Source organism: Phyllopteryx taeniolatus, chromosome 8 (genome assembly GCF_024500385.1).
Source record: "Phyllopteryx taeniolatus isolate TA_2022b chromosome 8, UOR_Ptae_1.2, whole genome shotgun sequence".
NCBI classification, from domain to species: Eukaryota; Metazoa; Chordata; class Actinopteri; order Syngnathiformes; family Syngnathidae; genus Phyllopteryx; species Phyllopteryx taeniolatus.
The window spans coordinates 7,511,518-7,536,667 of record NC_084509.1 but is presented as its reverse complement, the minus strand read 5'-3'; the positions used below and the strand labels follow the sequence as shown (position 1 = coordinate 7,536,667).

Sequence of the window (25,150 nt, the reverse complement as noted above, 5' to 3'; positions counted from 1 at the left end):
TTGTGTGTGTGATGACAATACCGCCCTGAAAAATATGCACCTCGAACTGCAAGAAATGTCTAGATGATACAAAGTAATATGTATGTGTTTGTCATGACATTACACATTTTGACTTTCTATTCAGGTGAAAAACATTGAGGAGCACCGGCAGCGGAATCTTGACTCTGTGCTGGAGCTGATGGAGAGCGGCCAGGCTGTAGGTGGAATGGTTAGCACCACTACAGGTATGACTGAAGACACACACATTACTCACAAAAGGTTTGGGATATTCAGCTTCAGGGTAAAATTTCAGGATGAATCTAAAATGCATAATGCCATGTACAGGTGAATGTAATTTGGCAATAAATTTCCTGGTTCAATGAAAATTGGCATTTAAACAGTCCTCTTCATCATGCTGTTCACATTTTTACATGATCTGACCAAGACAACACCTAACAAATGATCAACAGTTCCTCGCCATTGTGAGGCTTCAAACAGGATGTTCTCAGAGGCAAGTGGCCACTGAACTTAGTGTCATAGAATGTCATCAGCAGGTTGCATCAGAGAGACTGGAAGAGTGGCTGATTGGCATTGAAGTGGACATCTTTGGAAATGTACTGGTCGATTCATGGATCGACACCTGTTGTGAATTTTGCTGTTCATCTCCTTGAAAGAGAAGAGCAAGTTGTGCTTAAAGTACTGAAACATTGAACAGTTGGACATGTGCAAAGGTTTACAGAAAGTCAAATTAAGTTTACTTGCACAGGTTATAGTGCATCTTAGGTTCATTGTGAAATTTCACCTGAAAGCTGAACATCCCAAACTTTTTGTGAGTAGTTTATATACACAATTCAACCAACGAGATATAAGACCTTCTGTTGTGTGTCCACACAGACTGGAACCAGCCAGCGCAGGTGAACGAGACCCAGCAGGTCCAACGCATCATCTCCCGTTGCAGCTGCCGAATGCACTACATCAGCTACAGTCACGACATCAACCCCGAGCTCGCCACACAGATTAAACCCCCCGAACTGAGGAACCACTGCGAGAAGGAAGACCTGCTGAAGAAACAGGCCGGTATGTGTGGTGCTCATACAGAATCTGCATTTGCAGTATAAATTTTCTCACAATTGTGCTTATTTCCCAGGCGCTGTGGACACGTTCACCCTCATTCACCACGACCTGGAGATATCCACCAACCCTGTTCAGTATGCCATGATCCTGGACATCGTAAATAACCTCTTGCTCCACGTGGAGCCAAGACGCAAGGTGGGCTGATACAAGAGCAGCTGTTTCAAGCTACGTTTACCTTGCTGATCATGTCTTTATGCTTTCCATCGATGATCCACATGCAGGAGCACAGTGAGAAGAAACAGCGTGTGCGCTTCCAGCTGGAGATCTCCAGTAACCCTGAAGAGCAGCGCAGCAGCATCCTACATCTCCAGGAGGCAGTCAGGCAACACCTAGCCCAGATAAGACGCCTGGAAAAGCAGATTTACTCCAACATTAGAGTGAGTTGTCGCTAGGGTTGGGCATCATTTGAATTTGAGCGATTCCAGTCCCGATTCCGGTTCCTTATTTCAAATCCGGTTACAAACGATTCTCGATTCTGATTCTTTTAGGGGTCTGGGTCAAAAAAGTTTGCATGTTTTAAATAAAGGATGTCCAAATTATGAACATCCATTTTCTTAGCAGCCCACAGCATACACTAAAATGAACATTTGACTCGGGGTTCTTTATAACCAGTATCAATATCAAACCTATAAACTAAAAGGCAATGCGTGTGGAACTAACCCAACTGACTTAATATTTATTCATGAATGTTTGAGCTAAAAGTTAACTATAGCATTGTTAAAATAGTTATTTGGGACTGTTTTATCATGTCAAATGGTTTATATGTGCAAGTTTTAACTTGACTTCCTGTTTTAAGCTTGTAGCCTTTTATTTAGAAGGGTACGCACCGGAACTCAGTATTTTGGCACGAAAAGTAACTTCATAAGGCACCGGTGGTGTGTGTGTGTGTGTGTGTGTGTGTGAGTGTGTGTGTGTGTGTGTGTATATATATATATATATATATATATATATATATATATATATATATATATATATGTATATATGTGTGTGTGTGTGTGTATATATGTGTGTATATATACATATATATATATACACACATATATATATATACATATATATATATACACACATATGTATATATATATATATATATGTGTGTGTGTATATATGTGTGTATATATATATATATATATACACACATATGTATATATATATGTGTGTGTATATATGTGTGTATATATATATATATATATATATATATATATATACACACATATGTATATATATATGTATATGTATATATATACACACACACATATATATAGATATATACACACATATGTATATATATATATATGTATATGCGGCACGGTGGCTGACTGGTTAGAGCGTCAGCCTCACAGTTCTGAGGAGCGGGGTTCAATCCCCGGTCCCGCCTGTGTGGAGTTTGCATGTTCTCCCCGTGCCTGCGTGGGTTTTCTCCGGGCACTCCGGTTTCCTCCCACATCCCAAAAACATGCATTAATTGGGGACTCTAAATTGCCTGTAGGTGTGAATGTGAGTGCGAATGTTGTTTGTTTGTATGTGCCCTGCGATTGGCTGGCAACCAGTTTAGGGTGTAGCCCGCCTCCTGCCCGATGATAGCTGGGATAGGCTCCAGCGCACCCGCGACCCTAGTGAGGAGAAGCGGCTCAGAAAATGGATGGATGGATATATATATATATATATATATTTTTTTTTTTTTTTTTTTTTTTTTTTTTTTTTCTCCAATGGAACCAAATGCTATAAAACGTCGATTTCTTTCCTTACCCACCAATGAAGCACAAGCTTAGGGTTTGTGATACTGTGAGACAACATTTATGTGAATTCTGTCCCAATTCATTGTGATGTAAAGTTGCTACGGTGAAGTTTTAGCTCAATGTTAAGCTTTTTTTTTCTGTCATCGGCTCTTAGGTTGGTTTGAAGCAAAGCAAAGGAAATGTATTTATATAGCGCATTTCATACACAAGGTAACGCAATCTGCTTTACATGATTAAAAGCATTTTAAAAAAGAGAAAAAAACCAGCTTATAAACATCTAAAAGAGAAAAGAATAAGAGTACAATTAAAACAGTGTACTGTGCAAGAAATATCATTTAAAAGTGGAAATGCTCTAAAAAGCATGAGAAAAAAAGAAGAGTTTTAAACCTGGACTTAAAAACATTCACACTTGTGGTTGACATCACTTCTGTGGCAACTTATTCCATGTGTCTGCAGCATAATAGCTAAATGCTGCTTCACCATGTTGGCTTTGCTCCACCATTTGACCGGAGTCTGTCGATCTCAGAGCCCTTCTGGGTTTATATTCCATTAGCATTTCTTTCATGTATTCAGGACCTAAACCATTTGGTGATTTATAGACCAGTAGCAGAACTTTAAAATCTATTCTAAAGCTGACTGGGAGCCAGTCTAAAGACTTTAGAATTATAGTAATATGCTCTGACTTCTTTGTTCTGGTCAGAACCCAAGCTGCGGCATTCTGAATGAGCTGCAGCTGTTTCATGCTCTTTTGGGGGATTCCAGTCAGATGACCATTACAATAGTCAAGTCTACTTGAGATAAAAGCATGGATGAGCTTCTCCTGCTCTGCTTGGCACATGCAAGCCTTCACTCTGGATATGTTCTTCAGATGGTAGAAGGCAGTTTTAATAATTGATTTGATTTGAAAGTCTGGTCGGAATCTATCAGTACATCAAGGTTTCAGACTTGGTCTTTGGTTTTTAATGAGAGTGACTCCAGGTATTTACTAACAGCAATCCTATTTTCTTTATTGCCAAAAACAATTACCGTAATTTCTCATGTATAATGTGCACCCATGTATAATACGCACCCCCAAAGTTGACCTCAGAATTCTGGGAAACCCTTCTACCTATGTATAATGAATTTTTACAATACATGATTTTGCTTCTACCCATATGATCAAAACATTATCTGTATTTTGTTAGTTTTTATTCTGAAGTTGAGCACTTTATTTGTACTTTGTTTTTATTTACTTGCTCTTATTTTGAAATTCACAGCTCTACTTTCATTTAGTAAATGAGGAAACACACAGTTGTGTTCATATGTGTGATTACCCAGGGCGAATTTGTAAGATGGGTACAATTCTTTAAAGAAAACATGAAGGGCCAGGCGAAACACATTTAATTTTATGGCATTCAAATTAAACTGTCAAGCATTCCAGAAAAGCATTATCATTAAACAAAACATAACCATAAAGAAATTAATGATGGTTGTTTTTCAGTCATCAGTCGTATTTATTAAGAAGAAAAAAAAAAAAATAATTTCACAAATTCTGCCAGGGTACGTAAACTTATAAGCACAACTGTACATATTATGCAGTCATACGTACCCCTGTCATATTGGATGACAGTGCTGACTACACTTTTTTCATAACCTCTAGGTAGCGGTGGTATATTAGAACAAAAGTGTACACCTTTCTCATAACCTCTAGGTGGCAGTGGCATATTGGAATGAAAGTGAAATCCCTGGGCGCAAACACCAGGCTAAATCGGACAATCAATAGTTACACCGCAACACGTGACGGTGCGGCAACCATTATTCCATTGTGAAGAACTGATAAGAGTCAACAACCTTACCTTAGTCTCATTGGGACAGGTTAGAGAGTCATTCACACACAGTCTCAAACAAAAGAGACACCACTGTGGCGGCAAACAATGTCTGAACACAAACCAAATCATCATCACAGCCTTTGAAGGGCGAAGCGTCGCAGCTCTGACTTGACAGTCACAATGCTACCAGCAACGGGGAAAGTATATCCAATCGACAATTCCTAATTTTCTCCAGTTGCTGTATCCAGCGGCATCATGGTGGACGACTGGTTAGCACATCTGCCTCACAGTTCTGAGGACCTGGGTTCAAATCCGGCCTCGCCTGTGTGTAGATTGCATGTTCTCCCTGTGTCTGCGTGGATTTTCGCTGGGTACTCCGGTTTCCATACATCCCAAAAACATGCATGGTAGGTTAATTGAAAACTCTAAATTGTCCGTAGGTGTGAATGTGAGTGTGAATGGTTGTTTATATGTGCTCTGCGATTGGCTGGCGACCAGTTCAGGGTGTACCCCGCCTCTCGCCCAGAGTCAGCTGGGATAGGCTCCAGCATGCCCTCGACCCTAGTGAGGATAAGGGGTGTGGAAAATGAATGAATGAGTGCTGTATCCAGCAGTATACGAAAAGGCACGCGAGAAAAAAAGAGGAACTGAGCCCCCGTGTGACACCGGAACTTATACCCGTTCTGGGTCACCGGGGCGTCACACGTGACTTTTTTTGAAATGCATACTTGAATTGCACATGCGCCAAGGGAATATTCAGTGCTTTCAGCACCGCCTTATAGCGGTCAGCGGGGATGAAATAGAAATGCATACGCAGCCACTTTATTTTTACATGCACAGCATTATCAAACATAAATAGTAGAACATAGTCCAAATTGAAATCCAAATATTTTTTGTCAACATTAGAAATGTGGGGTTGAAAAAATGGCATTTTAAATGGTTTATGATGCTTTTTTTTTTTTTTTTTTTTGTCGCGAGGAACAAATGTTGCTTTTTGTGCAGCGTTGCCATTTTAGACTAAACAATAGCGATGACAATTGTAAAATGTTTTAAAGAGCAAATTTCACATATATTCATTCAACACGTTGAAAGTGGCTTGACGATGAAATTTTTTTTAATGTGACATGAATTCTAAGGCTGTGTGTCCATCTTCCCCATCCCTGTCCTATCCTTTCTTTGTTGATCACCATCTTCTAGACACAATCCGAGGAGCAGAGCATTGACGACCTGAACGAGATCAACACACAGCTGCAGAATCAGCTCAACCAAGAGAAGAACGACATGCAGATGAAGAGCGAGGAGCTCAACATCCTCATCAGGTCCTCGCCACCTCTGCGCCAACTCTGTGCTCATGGGTCTAAACCAGGGGTGGGCATAGTATGGCCCTGGGGCAAAATATGCTTAACATTTCGTTCCTTCTCAGGTGCTTTAAGGACTTTCAGCTGCAGCGGGCCAACAAACTGGAGCTCCGCAAACCACCGGAGGATGTGAGCGTGGCAAGGAGGACAGAGATCTACTTCGCTCAAGCACGCTGGTGTCTGACTGAAGAGGACGGCCAGTTGGGCATCGCTGAACTGGAGCTGCAGAGGTTCATGTACAGCAAGGTGAGAGACAACTAGGGCTAGGCCTTAAAATAAAATCAGAATTTCCCCCAAAAGATTCCAGTTTCCAGTTTTAATCGGTTTTTTTTTTGAGAAAGTAAATGGCAATGACGGTATTCATAAGTTGAACTTTTTTTTTTTTTCCATGTTTGTCACACTTAAATATTTCCCATCATCAAACAAATTTAAATATTAGTGAATGACAACACAAGTAAACACAAAATGCAGTTTTTAAATGTGTTTTATTATTGAGGGAGAAAAAAATCCAAACCTACATGGCCCTGTGTGAAAAAGTGATTGTTCCCTAACCCTAATAACTGGTTGGGCCACCCTTAGCAGCAACAACTGCAATCAAGTGTTTGCCCTAAATGGTAATGTGTCTCTTTCAGCGCTGTGAATGAATTTTAGCCCAATTATCTTTGCAGAATTGTTGTAATTCAGACACATCAGAAGGTTTTTGAGCATGAACCGCCTTTTTAAGGTCATGCCACAACATCTCAATAGGATTCAGTTCAGGACTCTCCAAAGTCTTCATTTTTTTTTCTTCAGCCATTCAGAGGTGGACGCGGGTGTGTTTTAGATCATTGTCCTGCTGCAGAACCCAAGTTGCTTTCAGCTTGCGGTCACGAAGAGATGGCTGGATAGTCTCCTTCAGGATGTTTTGGCAGACAGCAGAATTCATGGTTCCATTTATCACAGCAAGTCTTCCAAGTCCTGAAGCAGCAAAACAGCCCCAGACCATCACACTACCACCACATTTTACTGTTGTTATAATGTTCTTTTTCTGAAATGTGTTGTTACTGTTACGCCAGATGTAATGGGGCACACACCTTCCAAAATGTTAAACGTTTGTCTTGTCAAAAGTCGGGGATCATAAAGATGTCTTCTGGCAAAATTGAGAAGAGCCATAATGTTCATTTTGCTCAGCAGTGGTTTCCATCTTTAAACACTGCCATCCAGCCCATTTTTGTCCCTTCTCTTTCTTATGGTAGCGTCATGACCATTGACCTCAAGTGAGGCAAGTGAGGCCTGCAGTTCTTTGGATGTTGTTGTGGGGTCTTTTGTGACCTCTTGGATGAGTTGTGGCGGCGCTCTTGGGGTCATTTTGGTTGGCCGGCCACACCTGGGAAGATTCACCACTGTTCCATGTTTTCGCCATTTGTGGATAATGGCTCTCACTGTGGTTCGCTGGAGTCCCAAAGCTTTACAAATCATTTTATAACCGCACTATCTCAATTACTTTCTTTCTCATTTGTTCCTGAATTTCTTTAGATCTCGGCATGTTGTCTAATTTTTGAGGATCTTTTAGTCCAGTGATTTCTTCATTGAGAACAGGTGTGGCAGTATCAGGCCTGGGTGTGGCTAGAAAAATTGAACTCAGGAATGATAACCCACAGTTATGTTTTAACAGGGAGGGGGGGGGGGGGGCAATCACTTTTTCACACAGGGCCATGTAGTTTTTTTTTCCTCCCCTAACAATCCTGCCATCCATTTTCTTTACTGCTTATCCTCACTAGGGTCACGGGCTGCTGGAGCCTACCCCAGCTATCTTCGGGCGGGAGGCGGGCTACACCCTGAACCGGTCGCCAGCCAATCACAGGGCAGATAGAAACAAACAACCATTCGCACTCACATTCACACCTCCAATTCATGCATCTTTTTGGGATGTGGGAGGAAACCGGAGTGCCCGGAGAAAACCCACGCAGGCACGGGGAGAACATGCAAACTCCACACAGGCGGGGCCGGGGATTGAACCCCGGTCCTCAGAACTGTGAGGCTGACGCTCTAACCAGTCGACCACCGTGCCGCCTACCCCTAATAATCCATCCATTTTCTGAGCCGCTTCTCCTCACTAGGGTCGCGGGCGTGCTGGAGCCTATCCCAGCTGTCATCGGGCAGGAGGCGGGTTACACCCTGAACTGGTTGCCAGCCAATCGCAGGGCACATACAAACAAACAACCATTCGAACTCACAGTTACACCTACGGGCAATTTTTAGAGTCTCCAATCAATGCATGTTTTTGGGATGTGGGAGGAAACCGGAGTGCCCGGAGAAAACCCACGCAGGCACGGGGAGAACATGCAAACTCCACACAGGGGGACTGGGGATTGAACCCGGGTCCTCAGAACTGTAAGGCTGACGCTCTAACCAGTCGGCCACCGTGCCGCCTACCCCTAATAATAAAAATCTTAGTCTAAGCTGTGCACATCAGTGGGGATGTGCGCTGCACTACGGCAGCTACTGACAAATAAAATTGAAAGAAACGATAAAATCGGTTTATCGCCGAGGGACAACAATGCTGGTCTTTCAACTGGGCTTTTGCAACTGACATGTTCTCTCTCCACACAGCTTAACAAGTCTGACGATACAGCAGAGCATCTGCTGGAGTTAGGCTGGTTCACCATGAACAACCTGCTGCCTAATGCAGCCTACAAGGTAATGTCTGTCAAGTCCACAAAATTCTTGTTATAGGAGTGGTTCTCAAACTGGGGTTGTATCTTTTATCAGCCAATAAAACATACTCAATCAATTACTCTTCTCTACCTTAGCTTAACGTATCATCACATATTTTTTGAGAAAATTGTCCTATGTTTGTTTTTTTTTTTAGAATAAAAGCATAATATTATGAGAATAAAGTTGTATTTTTTTTAAATTGTTCAATTATTGCTTTCTTCCCTCATTAAATGTTGACGTTGCAGCGTGTGAGGGTATGTATGCTCATGTCTGTTAGTCTGTGTTGATGCCATCTTGTTTGTCCACAACATCACCCACTGGTTCTTTAGTGTCACATGCACAAGCATCATCATCCTGACACATTTCAGTGTGTGTTCAGAACGTACTCACACGAGGCCATTTGACTCTGGATTATTTCTAGTTGTCGTTTTTATTTCTACTGTGAAAGGTGGTGGGTATCATGACTACAGTGCCATGAAAAAGTCTTGGCCCCTTCTCAAATTCCTATATTTATGCGCAGTTTCCCCACTTTAATGTTGAAGATCATCAAACAAATGTAAATATCAGACAACTATAACCCAAGTGAACTTAAAATGCTGTTTTTAAATGATTTCATTTATCAAGGGAACATTTTTTTACCTGGCCCTGTGTGAATAAGTAATGGCCCCGTCAGCAGGAGCAACAACTGAAATCAAACATTTTCTATAACTGGCAATGAGTCTTTCAAATCTCTATGGAGCTTTTGGGCCCATTGTTTGAATTCAGCAAAAGCTTAGGGTTTTCGAGCATGAACAGCATTTTTAAGGTCATGCCACTGCATTTCAATCAGATTCAAGTCTGGACTGCAAAAATATAAGAATATGAGAAGGGGGCCATTACGTTTTCATGGCACTGTAACTGATGAGAAGCGCGATCACCTTATTCATGACCTGTACATAGACCCATGCGTGGACTCTTATTTCTATTTGTTTATTTCTATTGTGCAAGGTTGAGGTTATTGGCGAGAGGAGGGATTGCAATATTCATGACATGCATGCAAGGTTGTCTGTACCCATGTGTGGGCTTATTTGTGACAGTTGCACAGTTATCATTAATCATGATGCATACATTGCACGCATGTATGTGCCAGGGCAGTGGCTTTTATTTTGATTGTAGATTTATTTCTAGTCGTTCTGTTTATATCTATTGTGCAAGGTTGCAGTTATCATGCATAACTGGCAGGAAAGCTTTAAGAGTATTGCTTTTATGACACGTACATTGTGCCATGTGTTTCCAAATGTGCCGTGGGTTTTTGGTACCATGTGGCTTATTTCGAGTTGTCAAGGTGCCAGATACCATGAATAACTGCTAATAATCATGCATCAGAGCACTTATACTAGTCAAATGTACAAACTTTAGGTGTGAAGTGGGCTCAAGCACGATTGGAATGGCCTAGTGTGAGTATGCTCTAAATGTCAGATAATTTTTTTTCCCCACACTTTCTTCTCCATCCAATAGGTTGTGCTTCGCCCTCAGAGCGCCTGTCAATCAGGACGACAGTTTGCGCTCCGCATTTTCAGCAAAGTACGCCCCCCAGTGGGTGGGATATCTGTCAAGGAGCACTTTGAGGTGAAGAAAGTCAGAAATGACCTCATCGTCATCATTTTCTGGGAGATTTCCGCCCACACTGGTGACGAAAACGCTCTCATGTTTTCAGGTGAACGTAGTGCCTCTCACCATCCAGCTCATGTACCACTTCTTCAAGAGGATGATGGGATTCTTCTTCCCAGGGAGGAATGTGGAGGAGGAGGAGGTGACTGACGAGGAGGACAAGTTCCGACTGGTCACCACGGGTATGTTTGTCCATTTGTATCTTATGTATTTTGTGTTTTCACATAAAGATCAAAGAATGTGGATCCACAGAGAAAACCACAACAAGAGTCTGTGTGCGCTCATTCCTGTACTGGATATAAAACGGGAAATTATGCCTGAAGTGCAGGTATCCATGACTTCCTCCCTCGGATAACAGACACAGTTCGGTTTGGAGCCTCAAGTAGAAATGGCCAACAACAGGATAAAAGTGCTTGAGTAGACAAAAAGATATTTTCGAGCTTTATTATAGCCAATTTAAATTTAGTAGTTAGAGACTTGTATTGTCAGCTCAAATCAAATCAGCTTGAAATCATCAAGATATTTCTCTTAAAATGGGAAGTAATCTGTGTGTGTAGAAAATTGTTGCATTGTGTCAAATATTTTAATTTCATTAAAATGACAATTTAAAAAGCTCCAATTAATTTTATTGTTTAAATATACAGCGGTACCTCAGATACAAGTGACCCAACTTAGGAATTTTTCGAGATACAAGCCGTCGATTTTTGCTTTGACTTCCGAGCCCAAACTTTACATGCGAGTGCTGTATGGCGGCAGATGGCTTCACTCACTTCATAACAAGCAGCAGGTTGGCTGATATAAGAAGTATATATTCTTCAAAAAAGAGGCTTCAAGCTGTTGATTGCCACTACCAGTTGAAGGTGACTGTCAAACTAACCTTAAAGCAAGAGAAATTTACACATGTATTTGAAACAACCACATCGCCTCCATCAAGTATACAATGGAAAACACCACAGCCACACTCCGAACAATTAACAAAACACACACAAAAAAATAACACCAGCCAAAAGTGTTTAAAACAATTTGAGGCCATAGGCAAGAGATCCATTTTACACCAGAGAAGTTACGGAGACCCCACCTGGAGCCATGACCTTATTGTGGTGGAGGGGTTTGTGTGTCCCAATGTACCTAGGAGCTAAGTTGTCTGGGGCTTTATGCCCCTGGCAGGGTCACCCATGGCAAACAGGTCCTAGGTGAGGGTCCAGACAAGGTATGGCTCAAAGACCCCCTATGACAATAAAAGTTATTGAACCATGTTTTCCATTGCCCGTCCGTGTGTCACCGGGGCCCCCCTCTAGGGCCAGGCCTGAAGGTGGGGCTCAATGGCAAGCGCCTGGTGGCCAGGCCTGCACCCGTGGCGCCTGGCCGGGCACAACCAGAAAAGGCAACATGGTTCCCCTTCCCATGGGCTCACCACTTGTGGAAGGGGCCAAGGGAAAGAGGTCTGTGTGAGCTGGCTGGCGGCCAAAGGCGGGGACATTGGCGGTCCAATCCTTTGCTGCAGAAGCTGGCTTTAGGGACGTGGAATTTTACCTCTCTGGCAGGCAAAGAGTCTGAGCTGATGTGCGAGGTCGAGAAATTCAGACATAGTTGGGCTGACCTCAACACACAGCTTGGGCTCCGGCACCAGTCTTCTCGAGAGGGGTTGGACTCTCTTCCACTCTGGAGTTGCTCATGGTGAGAGGCACCAAGCAGGTGTGGGCATTTTGATTGCCCCCTGGCTCGGTGCTTGTACGTTGAGGTTCACCCCAGTAGACGAAAGGGTAGCCTCCCTTCGTCTTTGGGTGGGGGGGACGGGTCCTGAATGTTGTTTGTGCCTATGCACCAAAGGGCAGCTCAGAGTGCCTACCCTTTTTGGAGTCCTTGGTGGGGGTGCTAGAGATCGCTCCCGCTGGGGACTTCCACACTCACGTGGCCAATGACAGTAAGACCTGGAAGGGTGTGATTGGGAAGAACGGCCCCCCGATCAGAACCCGAGCGGTGTTCTTTTATTGGACTTCTGTGCTCATCACGGACTTTCCCTAACGAACACCATGTTCAGACATATGGGTGTCCACGTGTGCACTTGGCACCAGGACACCTTGGTCCGCAGTTCAATGATTGACTTTGTGGTCATGTGATCGGACTTGCGTCCGCATGTCTTGGACACTCTGTTGAAGAGCTGGACGGAGCTGTCAGCCGAACACCACCGGATGGTGAGTTCGCTCCGATGCCAGTCCGACCTGGCAGACCCAAATGTATTGTGAGGGTCAGCTGGGAATGTCTGGCAGTCTCCTATCAGAAGGAGTTTCAACTCCCACCTCCGGCAGAACTTTGCACACGTCCCAGGTAAGGTAGGGTACATTTAGTCTGAGTGGACCATGTTCTGCGCCTCCATTATTGAGGCGGCCCATCAGAGCTGTGGTTGTGGATTGGTGCCTGTCGTGACGGCAATCCCCAAACCCATTGGTGGACACCAGCAGTAAGGGATCCCATCAAGCTTGAAGAAGGAGTCCTATCTGGCCTTTGGGACTCCGGCGGCAGCTGATGTGTACCAGCTGGCCTAGCGGAACGCATTTTTGGTGGTCGCTGAGGTAAAAACCCAGGCGTGGGAGGAGTTCGGCGAGGCAATGCAACATGACTTCCGGACTGCTTCCACAAAATTCTGGTCCATCATCCGACGTCTCACGAGGGGAAAGCAGTGCACCATCAACACTGTGTATAGTGGGGATGGGGTGCTGCTGACCTCACTTCGGGACGTTATGAGTCCGTGGGACTAATACTTCCAAGACCTCCTCAATTCTGGGGACTCTGCGGCGGACTCCCCTATCTCTGGGATTGAAGTCACTGAGGTGGTTAAAAAGCTCCTCGGTGGCAAGACCCCAGGGGTGGATGAGATCCGCCCGGAGTTCCTGAAGGCTCTGGATATTGTAGGGCTGTCCTGGTTGACACGCCTCTGCAACATCACATGGAGATCGGGGACAGTTCATCTGGGTTGCCAGAATGGGGTGGTTGTCCCCCTTTTTAAGAAGGGGCACCGGAGGTTGTGTTCCAACTATAGGTGGATCACACTTCTCAGCCTCCCTGATAAGGTCTATTCTGGGGTTCTGGAGAGGAGGGTCAGGAAGTTGCATCTCAGATTCAGGAGGACCAGTGTGGTTGTCGTCCTGGCCGTGGAACAGGGGGCCAGCTCTACACTAGGGTTGGGAAAGATAAACTTATGCGACCGGATAACTGTTCGTAAAGGCAAAACATACGACTGTATTGGTAGCAGACTAGACTTTTGATACAAAAGCCACGAGGAATCCTTAGATATATCAGCTCCACAGGTAACGACAAGCCGCAATTTTCAGCTCTCACTGGAGTGGTTTGCAGCCGATTGTGAAGCAGCTGGGATCAAGATCAGCCTCCAAATATGAGACCATGGTCCTCAGTCGGAAAAGGGTAGAATGACCGGACCTCGGATAAGCAGAAGAATATGGATGGATGGATGGAAGTTATGGAACGTCTGCAGAAGACGAGCCATTCACGTGAAGGGGATGAGGAGGACTCTCAGAAATGTTGATTGGCTCATTAAAGAGGAACTGAATGTCATGTCGAGGTGTAAATGTTGTTACTGTGTGTTTGTACCCAATACAGTACTGTTGAGTGCAAGTTTTCTTATTAAAACACATCAAAAGTTTTTGGGGACGTAACCGCTGACGACAGACATAACCTGCTGCTCACAACAAAAGCACGAGAGGGTGGGGGGCAGGGTGCGGGGGCAGTGGTCAACCGAGTAGTGAGAGAGCGGCATGGCGGCAGTGTTAACTTTGAGGAATACAAAACACAAGTTTCTGTAATCTGGAACATGCTATTTTTGGTACAGTAACATTTTTGAGAGAACACATTTAAAGACAGAACGCAATTGAAACCAGTGTGTGTGTGTCTGTCTTTTGGCTTGATTACACTTCATAATACCAGTTAATATCTTTACATTTTAATCCATCATGTTTTTGCTACTATTCTCTATTAAAAACAATTTTAAAATAGTGGTGTTTTTTTTTGGAATGACTGGAATGGATGAATTGCATTTCCACTGATTTTAATGGGGAAATATGCTTTAAGATATGAGTGTTTTGAGATAAGAGCACGGTTATGGAAGGAATTAAATTAATCTTAAATTAATTAAATTAATCTTAAGGTACAATGTAGTCATACCACTATTAAACAAACTTCTTTGTTTTGCACTGTCATCCTAGTCATTGTTCATTTCGTGACGTTTTAAATGCGTGAAATTTCATTTTTGTTTTTGCTGTTTATATTTTTTGTCAATTACTTTAAGACGGTGTAAAAAACATTTCCGTAGTCCTGTTTTTTTGTTTTCCCCAGCTTTCATGCTAATATATGATTAGACTGAAATAAGCGAAAGGCTCTTATTGTATGGTAAAGGGTAGTCCAGTGTTCGCCGTTTACGCTTTCTAATGTCAAAAAGTACGTAGGGTTGCAGATTTTACATTTTGTGCATTCAAAAATAAAATGTATGCAAAATATACAACAAAATATATATATATATTTTTTTTTTACACATGATAATTGTGATTATTTTGTTCATAATAATTGTGATGTGTAATTCTCATAGCATTTTATCTCTACCCTCCACACATCAGGTATCCCAGTGAAGACTCGTCAGTCCTCTGAGGACACTATGGGCGCCATGGGCCCCAGTAAAGGCCTAACCCAGGGGATGAACCGCAGCGCTGGCGTCAGGAGGTCATTTAGGAAACCTCTTGAGGTATTGATTCTTGTAATTGATCATGTTTATATTAACCTTAACAGATTGTAACGACGCTGTGTCTTTCCCTCACTAGCATCCTGTTGATGACATTGACAAGATGAAGGAGCGAGCGGCCATGAACAACTCCTTCATCTATATCAAGATTCCACAAGTGCCACTCTGTGTCAGCTATAAGGTGAGTACTGTTGTCTGTGCATAATAATAGGTTTAAAGTTGATTGATTGTGTGAAACTGATTAAATGATCACTTCGAGAAGCGACCGAGTCGAATTGGATGCAGTACTGTCTCAACTAGTTTGAACATGTCAACTGTAGGAAGTTGGGCTACAGTATATTCATTGTTTTTTTTTTAATTAAATAGTGTCCTTATTTTGAACAAAAAAATAATAATTATATACATTTTCTATATATTGTTATGAATACAGTGGAACCTTCATATACCCGGAACCAACAGACTTGGGATTTAACTGAGAATAGGGTCCGGTTGGATACTCAAAACGCCCCCTTTGCAGCGGACAAAGTCTGTTAGTTCCAGAATTGGCCGCTGTTGTTTACTGGCACAATCAACAGACAGACACTGGTACCCGTATTTCTGGGAACAGCCGATGTTGTTTACTTGGGCGCTCGTCGTGTATACGTTTCTCAAACATGCTATATTGATTTTGGCACAGTACACGCAGGCAGTTGTTTTTTGTCAAGCCCTTCACTATGGCATCCAATCATAACGGAGGTGAGAAAAGCAAGCGTGCTAACCTCGCAGCTCGTGAAAGCGACCCTGACTCGCTCCCACAACAACTTTCTTCGACCAGCTGCACGCCATTATATCCCCTCTACCAAGCACTGCACTTTCACGGTAGTTTTAGACTATCACAACAATGTTTAAAGGTAAGTATAGGTCAACTTCAAAACTTTTCAAACGTTTTCAGACATTTTGCACATTTACATAATTTGTACTGTACTGGTTGTTTTTGGGCCATGAAAAAAAGTGCTACAAATTAATGGACAAATGGCTTTAATGGACAACCCCTCCCCTTATTAGTCAGTTAAATCAAGGTCCCGCTATATATGTATATATAAAATTTTGTAAAATACATTTTAAAATTATTTGTATTTAATGTTATTGTAGATAGAGAATAGAAATAGTTAAATGTTGGAGTACAAAAAAAAATTACAAATGTAATTTTTTTTTCCAGAAATTAGTTATTATAATTACTCAAATTAAATGTATGTTACATTTTATCGTAAATGCATTTTATATACAGTATATTTTTTTGCTTTATTTAAATACATTTAATTGCGCAATTTATCAATCAAGGAAATTTTGCTGATTGCCTACCCCTAGTTGTTACCCTTTACAGTTTATGCCCCAGTCTCTTTAAGGCTCCTCGTCTAAAAGCCATTTTTCTACCACTAAACCAAGCACGTGTGAGCTAATGTAACTGATGATCTTCCTCAGGGAGAGAAGAGCAGCGTGGACTGGAAGGACCTGAACCTGGTGCTGCCGTGCTTGGAGTACCACAACAACACCTGGACGTGGTTGGACTTCGCCATGGCCGTGAAGAGAGACAGTCGCAAGGCTCTGGTCGCACAGGTACAGCAATGGCAAACTAGCTACAAAGGCGGGTAGCAAACGTATCAGTCTAGACCCAGATCCAAGTCCTTTTGGTAACAAAAAGCTGCTCGTAATAATTCAGTGGAAATGGGGAGGGGGGACAGAAAGTAGATGCCTACTAAAGTAAAAGCAGTATCAACATTAAAACATTACATCACAAGTGACAGACATATGGCAGCTAGCCGGTCAAGTCAAGTCCATTTTCCAAAAGCGTTTTAATGCATCCTCATCGCCTTCCTCCGTGTCAGATGATCAAGGAGAAGCTACGCCTCAAGCCGGCCGGTGCCGGCTCCGACCCACGGGGGAAGACGTCGGACAGCAAGGCGGACTCGGGCCTACAGCAGCAGGAGGAGGACGAAAAGGCTCGGCTGCTCATCGGCCTCAGCGCCGCTGACAAGAACTCAGGCAAGAAGAGCATCTTCAGCCGACGCAAGTGAGTCACTGTCGCTGGGACCAAACCAACCTGGGTTGGGAAAAAAAGGGACTTTTTTTGTGTATCATGTTGTCCTGCTGAACTTCACATTGAAGTGGGCAAAAAAACAAAGCCCTCAGGTGCCTGTTGATTATGAATATGACCAAACGCTAATTAAGCATCATCCTTGCATTTCAACCGTTGAGCACAATTGCGAGTTAACTCTTAGTGAGTGCTTTCCTGCTGGCTCAGGAACACGCGTGAAAACCTCACCTATGTCGTCTGCTGTAAGAATTCCATTAATACACACACAAAAATGATGTAACTGTTTTATATTTTGAGGTGCATCTCAATAAATTACAACAGTTGTTTCCCCAACCTTTGCGCCAAGGCACATATTTCCAATTAGAATAATCTCAGAGCACACAACCACATAGAAATGTCACAAAAAGTATACACAGTAGTGCCTAAGATACGAGTGACCCGACTTAGGAGATTTTGGGATACAAGCCGTCGTTGTGCCAATTTTATGCTTTGACTGGCGAGCAAAACATTTACATGAGTGCTGTATGGTGGCAGTGAACTCAACTCAGCTCACTTCACAACAAGCAGCAATTTGAGATAGTTAATAAAAATAAAAATAAAACTGTATTGTATGTAATATTCCTTATTTAAAAAAACAAAAAGTTTTTTCTGGAGAGGCTGGGACAATTTAATGGCATTTATTTTCAGTTCAATGGAGAAAGATAATTTTAGACTGTTTTCAGTTATGAGTATGGTCATGGAACAAATTAAACATATCTCAAGACACCACTGTATAATCCCTATTCTAATACTGATTTTAAACACATTGAAGCTTATTAAAAAAACACTTTCTAAGCACATTGTAAATGCATTGAAACACCCCAAAAAATGCAAGCGTAAACATTTATTATGGAAATTGTAAAAAAATAACTGAAAATATTTCCTTTTTAGTTTAAGCCTCCTTGTCTCGTCAAAGTTGAAGACTTGCTATCATTTTGCCAAAAGTTTTGAGGTACTCCTCTGCTTTACCACACCTGATGATGGACTGAATGCAGGTTTCTCAAATCAGCCCTGACTGCCTTTAAACACATCTGTTGAAGTGCCTGAGGTCTGCTCCAGCAAATGAGTGTAAAAGGTTTGTCTAAGACTTCATGATTTACTTTCATGGTCATGATCTGCTTCTCCTTCTCAGCACTCACTTTCTTAGGAGACGTAGTTCGAAAAAAGGGACTCGGGCAAAAATAAAAGGAAAATGCGAGCACAAAACATAACTGTACCTTATGTATTGGCCTTGCTTCTTCTTCTGTGGTGTTTATTGGTGGTTAGTGGCACATTACCGCCACCAACTGATATAGTCCTTCCACAGTAACGAAACCAATGTGAGTTGATGGTGGCCGGATGTTGTGAAGTTTGCTGCCACCAACTAGTCGGTGGGGGTCTGAAGCGCTCGTGTACCTTAAATTTTTGCTCGTAACTCAGGACAAAAGAACTCAGCCAAACGACGTCTAATATGTAATGTAGCGGAGGGAGAGTTCCTGTATACTGTAATAATGTGTGGCAATAGTGTAAGCGCATTTAATTGTTCTGCCTTGTTTAATTGTTATACGTCACTGGCTTCAATATAAGAACAAAGATACATTATTTGTAGTAAATAGACAATACATTTCAGACCAATTAAGTTAAATTGGATTTCTCCTGGCGGCACGGTGGATGACTGGTTAGAGCGTCAGCCTCACAGCTCTGAGGACCCGGGTTCAATCCCCAGCCCCGCCCGTGTGGAGTTTGCATGTTCTCCCTGTGCCTGCATGGGTTTCCTCCCACATCCCAAAAACATGCATTAATTGGAGACTCTAAATTGCCCGTAACTACGGAAACAAACTTCCATTTGTTTCCGTAGTTCGATTCATATCGTGGAAATTACCCTTATAAGGGTTTTCTGTTTCATGATTTTTTTTATTTAGAATTTTCATAATTATAGGTGGTAGCACAGTGGATTAGTAGTTAGCATGTCTGCTTCAAAGTTCAACGGTTCAGTGTTCAAATCTGGGCTGTGCCCTTGTGTACTCTGGCTTCCTCCCACAGTCCAAAAACGTGAATGTTAGACTCATAGAAGACTCTAAATTGCCCATACATGGTAATTCTTGTATTTGATTGAATGGCGACCACTCCAGGGTATACCCTGCCTCTCGTCCAGTCAACTGGAATAGGCTCGGGCTCACCCGTGACCCTAATGAGGATAAGGCTATCGAAAATGGATGGATGAATGAGAAATTATATCGTGAATGTATTTTTTTCCCTTTTTGAATTGAACTAATGAAATAAATGAACTTTTCGAGCATAAAGTGAAAGGACCCTGCCGTGAATAGCGAAAATCTACAAGTAATTGCTTATAGATGGCAGCAAGGATATGGCCTGACTAAATTAAGCTTCTAGCCTCACTTTAGCAAATAGTTCCTGAGCACCAGATGTCAAAAGATGGCTCCAAATCAATATTTTTATGAGACATGGCTTTGGCTTGAGCACCAAACTGCAAATAACAGGGGATAAGTTCCCTCAATGCTGGGTTTCACTGTATTGTAATTCATTGAGATGCAGTCTGATTTTCTACTTTGTTCTTTTATATAATAAAGTGAATTGGAAAAAAGTATTGGTTTCTGTTTGTATTTACAAACACTCCCGTCCAAAAGTATTGAAACAGTGAGTAACATCAAAGGTTTCAGTTTGTTTTTTACCTATAGGCATCTCCCTGGTTTTCATGTTATGTACACCTCTTGTATAAATATAAAATAAACACACATGATGATACTTGGGGTGGGAAGTGTTGTTTGGATATTTGATGAGCCCAAATTCGTGTGTGTGGGAGGATACATTTTGACTGGTCCTTTTGTGTGCAGGCATGGGCAGTGTAACTAAATATACAGTATTTGTAGTATATAGTATCGTATATACAGTATGATCTGGTGTGTCAGTGCCCCACTATGGCCCAGATGCAAGTGGACTTTTGAAACAAACACTTAATTGGTGGGATATTGGTTCAGTGGTCCTGCTAATTAAATAAACAAGGTATTCTCACACTCATTTAAAACATATTTAAATCTTAACACAAACGTCAAAATGCTTTTCTGCATCTTTTTTTTTTTTTATTAATAAAAGTAAGAAAATGTCAAAAGTCAGGAGAATAGCGTGTGGGTGGTGAGGTTATACCGTAAATAAACAAATGCTATGCAAGATGGATGGTAGAGCAAGCTCCATCAGCACGCACTCAGTTTGGTCCAAAATAGTCCACCATGCCATTTCCTTTGCGGCCGTCAAAGAAAAAGAAGTTGCGATGTGGAGCGTCTCTCTGGGACAGAGCCTGGACAACAACAAACACGTTTAGGGTTGGGTTAGGGTAAGGATCAGTTTCGTGTTAATTTAGGGTTCAGGCTAGTTTACTTTGTTTAGCTTTTAGGGTGAATTAAAGGATAGATTAGTGTTAGGGCTAGTTTAGCATTCAAGGTCAAACCTGCATGTGCGCTTACCTTAACAATTTCCTGTCCGAGCACACCGCCCACCACGGCGCACACCGGCGACATCTCTGAGAAGCAGAAACTGAGGAGGACACACCAGGACAAGGTGAGTATCGACACAAACAGGAAGAGACATGGCCTAACCGGCAAGTACTGTACCTGATAAAGTCGTCGTTGAGCAGGTCGCCACTCACCGCCAGTGTCTCCAGGACGTCTTGGCGGATCTGACTCAGCAGCTGGCTGTCCTCTGCAAAGCATTGTGGGTCTGGGTCTCTGCCCTTGTCCGTTCGGAACTTAAGCAGCACTAAGAACCGTTGATTGTCATTCAAATTAAATATCGACATACAGCAAATGTTCATACTTTTCAAAAGATAAAAATGTGATCGGCTGTCTTGTGTCTCTGACTGAAGGGTTTGTCCCCTCATGTAACGATGAAGGGAGAGTACCGTGAAGCATGAAGTAGTCGACAGGCGTCCGCTTGAGGGCGGCTTTGGCCTTGTCGCTGCTCCAGTCCACCTCCAGGGCCTCCTTCAGCCTGCAGAACCTAGATGTCTGGTTGAAACAAAATCATGTCATCACAGAGTTGGTGGATTCATTCAAACACTGTACAATTGCAAAAGAAAGAAATACAAGCTTTTTACAGTTTAATGCACAAAAACATGAGCATGATGTGTTCATGTTTTTAGAAAAAACGTTTTTTACTTTTTCACTAACCAAAACACTGATTTATATTATAATTGTAAGATTTTGTTTTTGTTTTGGCGGCACGGTGGTCCGACTGGTTAGAGCGTCTGCCTCACAGTTCTGAGGACCGGGGTTCAATGCCCGGCCCCACCTCTGTGGAGTTTGCATGTTCTCCCCGTGCCTGCGTAGGTTTTCTACGGGCACTCCGGTTTCCTCCCACATCCCAAAACCATGCATGGTAGGTTAATTGACAACTCTAAATTTCCCGTAGGTGTGAATGTGAGTGCGACTGGTTGTTTGTTTGTATGGGCCCTGCAATTGGCTGGCAACCAGTTCAGGGTGTACCCCGCCTCCTGCCCGATGATAGCTGGGATAGGCTCCAGCACGCCCGCGACCCTCGTGAGGAGAAGCGGCTCAGAAAATGGATGGATGAATTTTGTTTTTCCGTTTTTTTTTTTTTCTTTGTTCAAGGTGCGTTTATTGTCAATTCTTTAATATGCGTAACACATACAGAGGATTGAAATTACGGTACTCAAGGGCCCGTGGTGCTACCAAAAAACAGTGCAAATAATAACATCAATATAAAAAGCTAAATAAAACTATGGTATATACAGTATAAAAAGTATTAATTGAATGTGCAAATATTAAAGATCAGGTGATGTGTGCAACATAGTCAAGGTCAGAGGCTGGTGTGACCCTGAGTCTGGTGCATGTGTGTGTGAGTGTGCATGTTTGTGGGGTGTCAGAGTTCAGGTGGGCAGATGACAGAAAAGGTAGAGGGGGCAGAGCGGGCAGAAATTTCTGATTCCTGACAGACTGATGAATAAAACTGTCTTTGAGTCGGCTTGTTTTTTTCAATGCAATTATGATGGCCGTCAATTATCCAATGATTTTCGCTATTTGCGGTCTGGCCCAATCCCTATCCCCCACTGGATTCCATTAGCATTTATATGAGTTCTCAGATTTTTTTAATAAAGAATAATGTTACACCATCTTAAGTATTTTTCATCACACAAAATGCAATTGCATGGAAGCAATTGGTTATTTATTATATATATAGGTGGGGAGTACAAGCACTCCCCTCTAACCTTTTTCACCATGGTGGTCTCGTTGGGGTCCACTTTGACCTTCTTGGCGTCGGGACCATCGTTGGAGTCCCCCGAGGACTTCTTCACCACTTTGGGTTTTTCCCTGAACAACAAAGCAAAGCCCATAGCAGAGTGCTTTTCACTCATAATTCGAGTTCAGACTCACTCCACGTAGTTGTGCTCGGGTCCGAGGTTGCAAAACATGTAACCATAGTAACCGTGGACATCGCCGCAGAAGACCAGGATGTCATGCTGCGAGCAAAGCTGGTCCACACGCACCATCACATCTCTGGAGCAGCCCGTCAGACAAACCTGAGAGCAAAAAAATGATTCTCTAACTAGTGTAAAGGTCACAAAGGTTTTGTGACAAAAAAAAAAAACATAGGGTGTTACTGTACATGTATTTTTTTTCCTGAGTAGAAGAGATGTGGCACTTTGGTAAAAACAAAAGATTTTCAATTGGTGTTTTTATAGCATATTAATTCTGACTTTTCAACTTAAAACTGTTATTATTGCACTTGTATGAATTCTTTGTTTCCTAAAAACAAACTATCGATGAAGACTTAAGGTTTAACATAATTTGGATACATCATTTTGTTTGGAACGTATCCCAGCGATAAACTGGCGGTACATCCAACTACTGTGCTTCACGCACACTCACCGCATTAAACTGCAGGAAGAAAGTGTCAGGTTTGTCTTCTATTTTGTCCGTGTCAGCGAGCACCTCCACCATAGGGTTGAGGTTCTGGGCGCGCTCCAGGGACGCCTCAGCCCGATTCCGGCCCCGCTCGCTCACCGGGACAAGAAACTGAGCGCGACATGACTCCTCAGTCACCTGATGAGACAAACATGCGAAACATCAACCATTGGAACTACGAGAACCATGTTGCATTCTTTGAGACAGGACACAGTAGAATCTCCAAAATACACTGGTTGACTTCCAGTTGTTGTTCAAAACTATTTCCCATATACCAAAAAAATGTTTTTTAAAAACTTTTTGTTTAAATAATCATTGTCATAAAAACATTAACTGCACAGGTAAGGTTTGAAGTAACATTTTAACATTTATAACTTTCATACAAGTCTACAAATAAGTTAACCATTAAAAATGTTTTGACTTTGGAGGAATTTAAGACTTAACTGCAATGTCATCGAATCAGACAAATACACTACAACAGTGATTAAGTGTGGTACACGCACCACTTGTGGTATACAACAGAATCACTTAATTAAATGTTCAAAATGTGAATGTGAGAGTGGCTTAAAAAAAATTTCAAATCCAGTATGGTGCAATTCAGTTGTATTTAAGTTTTAAGTACAACAATACATTTGCATTTAATCTTTTTTTTTTTTTTCAAAGATTTATGTAGGAACACTTTTTAATTCACCTTTTTGTGCAATTCATTTTAATTAAATCATAATTTAAGTAGTTTGTTTCCCTCATATATTTAATCAGTGTTAATATTCAAACTGTGCATAATGTTGCAGTGACTTAAATATACTTTTTAGGAATAAAATTTTTTTTTAGGTGGTATTTGGTGTAAAACGTTTGACAAACACCGCACAACAACTTTTACTACAACTCAAAATAGATTTGCAACAAGCGCAATCCAGTGGACATAATTACCATTATTTACTCATGCCTTGTTCGTCAAAAAAATGTCAGTTTGAATAATTGTGAAATGTTTGTGATATTTAGGTTGTTTACCTTCTCATGATCCAGCAAAGTGAGTCCTTTCACTCCAGCCAAGATTAAGTTCTTGCCCACTTCTGCCCCCAGGCCACCTAAACCTGCCAGGAGAACCCGGGACCCACGCAGTCTACAACCAAAATGCACATTAACGACATTAATTGCAGATTAATTTACTTATATGGACAATGAAGCGGAAAACAGAGCACCTGTGACTAGAGTAATATTAGCATGACCAGCTAACCCACCTCTTCTGAGCATCCAAACCCCAAAGTCGGATCTGGCGGTCATACTGGGCCGCCTCTTCCTCGGTGATAACCGGGTCCTCCTTCTCGATCATATCGATCATGTCAGACTTCTGAGTAAAGACGACAAAAAGCTGTAAAAGTGATCGTTCGATAAAGCTGCACGGCCAATTGTTTCAAAAGCCGCGATAGTCCCGCTGATGGGCGCAGTGTGATGACGTCAACATAAGTAGTTTCGTTTTTTGTTATTGTTTTTTTAATTAACGTTATTTCCGAATGATGCTCCCTGTGGAAAAAATAATTACCCTAGGCAATGTGTATTTATAATTTAAGTTTACAGTATATGGCGCTTTTTCCTTTTACTTCGACTCAGCGACTCTCACTTGCTAATTTGGGTAAATTTTGCCCTAAATTTGGACTCACGAACATTTTGTCTCGTCAGAATCCGTGATCCAGCAATCCATTCTCTACAGCTCTTATCCTGTTGAGGGTCGCAAAGTGCTGGAGCCTATCCCAGTTGACTTCAGGCGAAGGGCTACAACCTGAACTGGGCGCCAGTCAGAAGAATGTACCACTACAGCATCAGTGACTTTCTTCAGAACAGGGATGTTTAATATTATAAATTAATAAATTAGTACCTCAATGTTGATGAGCGGATAGTTAAGTGTTCATCTTTTTTTTAAACAGCGTGTCAAAAAAAAAAAAAAAACTCTGGACTTTACATTAAAACATAATTGGGAGCTTTCCTGGAAATGTATTGGAGAAC

At 42.1% G+C, this 25,150-nt stretch overlaps 2 protein-coding genes across 5 annotated transcripts in view; one reads left to right on the top strand and one right to left on the bottom strand.

The window, feature by feature from the left end:
* Positions 1–19,973, top strand: part of LOC133482057 (bridge-like lipid transfer protein family member 2) — a 46,637-nt gene extending 26,664 nt beyond the window's left edge. For all 3 annotated transcript variants that reach the window (XM_061781638.1, XM_061781636.1, XM_061781637.1), the window contains exons 28-40: positions 125–224; positions 874–1,056; positions 1,127–1,248; positions 1,335–1,490; positions 5,858–5,979; positions 6,084–6,264; positions 8,611–8,697; positions 10,213–10,323; positions 10,412–10,547; positions 14,994–15,118; positions 15,195–15,296; positions 16,577–16,711; positions 16,981–19,973. In XM_061781638.1, the coding sequence (XP_061637622.1) occupies positions 125–224; positions 874–1,056; positions 1,127–1,248; positions 1,335–1,490; positions 5,858–5,979; positions 6,084–6,264; positions 8,611–8,697; positions 10,213–10,323; positions 10,412–10,547; positions 14,994–15,118; positions 15,195–15,296; positions 16,577–16,711; positions 16,981–17,169 (1,749 nt within the window). In that variant the 3' untranslated portion in view covers positions 17,170–19,973. The remainder of the gene's footprint in view (positions 1–124; positions 225–873; positions 1,057–1,126; positions 1,249–1,334; positions 1,491–5,857; positions 5,980–6,083; positions 6,265–8,610; positions 8,698–10,212; positions 10,324–10,411; positions 10,548–14,993; positions 15,119–15,194; positions 15,297–16,576; positions 16,712–16,980) is intronic.
* Positions 17,057–24,738, bottom strand: sae1 (SUMO1 activating enzyme subunit 1). 2 transcript variants are annotated; one of them, XR_009789683.1, is made up of 10 exons: positions 24,388–24,738; positions 24,158–24,269; positions 23,111–23,284; positions 22,616–22,761; positions 22,450–22,552; positions 21,124–21,229; positions 20,837–20,981; positions 20,690–20,759; positions 20,373–20,523; positions 17,057–17,195 (listed from the first exon to the last, which is right to left on the bottom strand). XR_009789683.1 is itself a non-coding variant. In XM_061781644.1 (9 exons), the coding sequence occupies exons 1-9, from the start codon at positions 24,486–24,488 to the stop codon at positions 20,431–20,433; spliced, it is 1,050 nt and encodes a 349-aa protein (XP_061637628.1). In that variant the 5' UTR covers positions 24,489–24,737; the 3' UTR covers positions 20,243–20,430. The 2 variants fall into 2 exon arrangements, 1 of the variants encoding a protein (XP_061637628.1); XM_061781644.1 differs by lacking the exon at positions 17,057–17,195 and having other exon boundaries at positions 20,243–20,523; positions 24,388–24,737.
* Between the last annotated feature and the right edge of the window lie 412 nt (positions 24,739–25,150).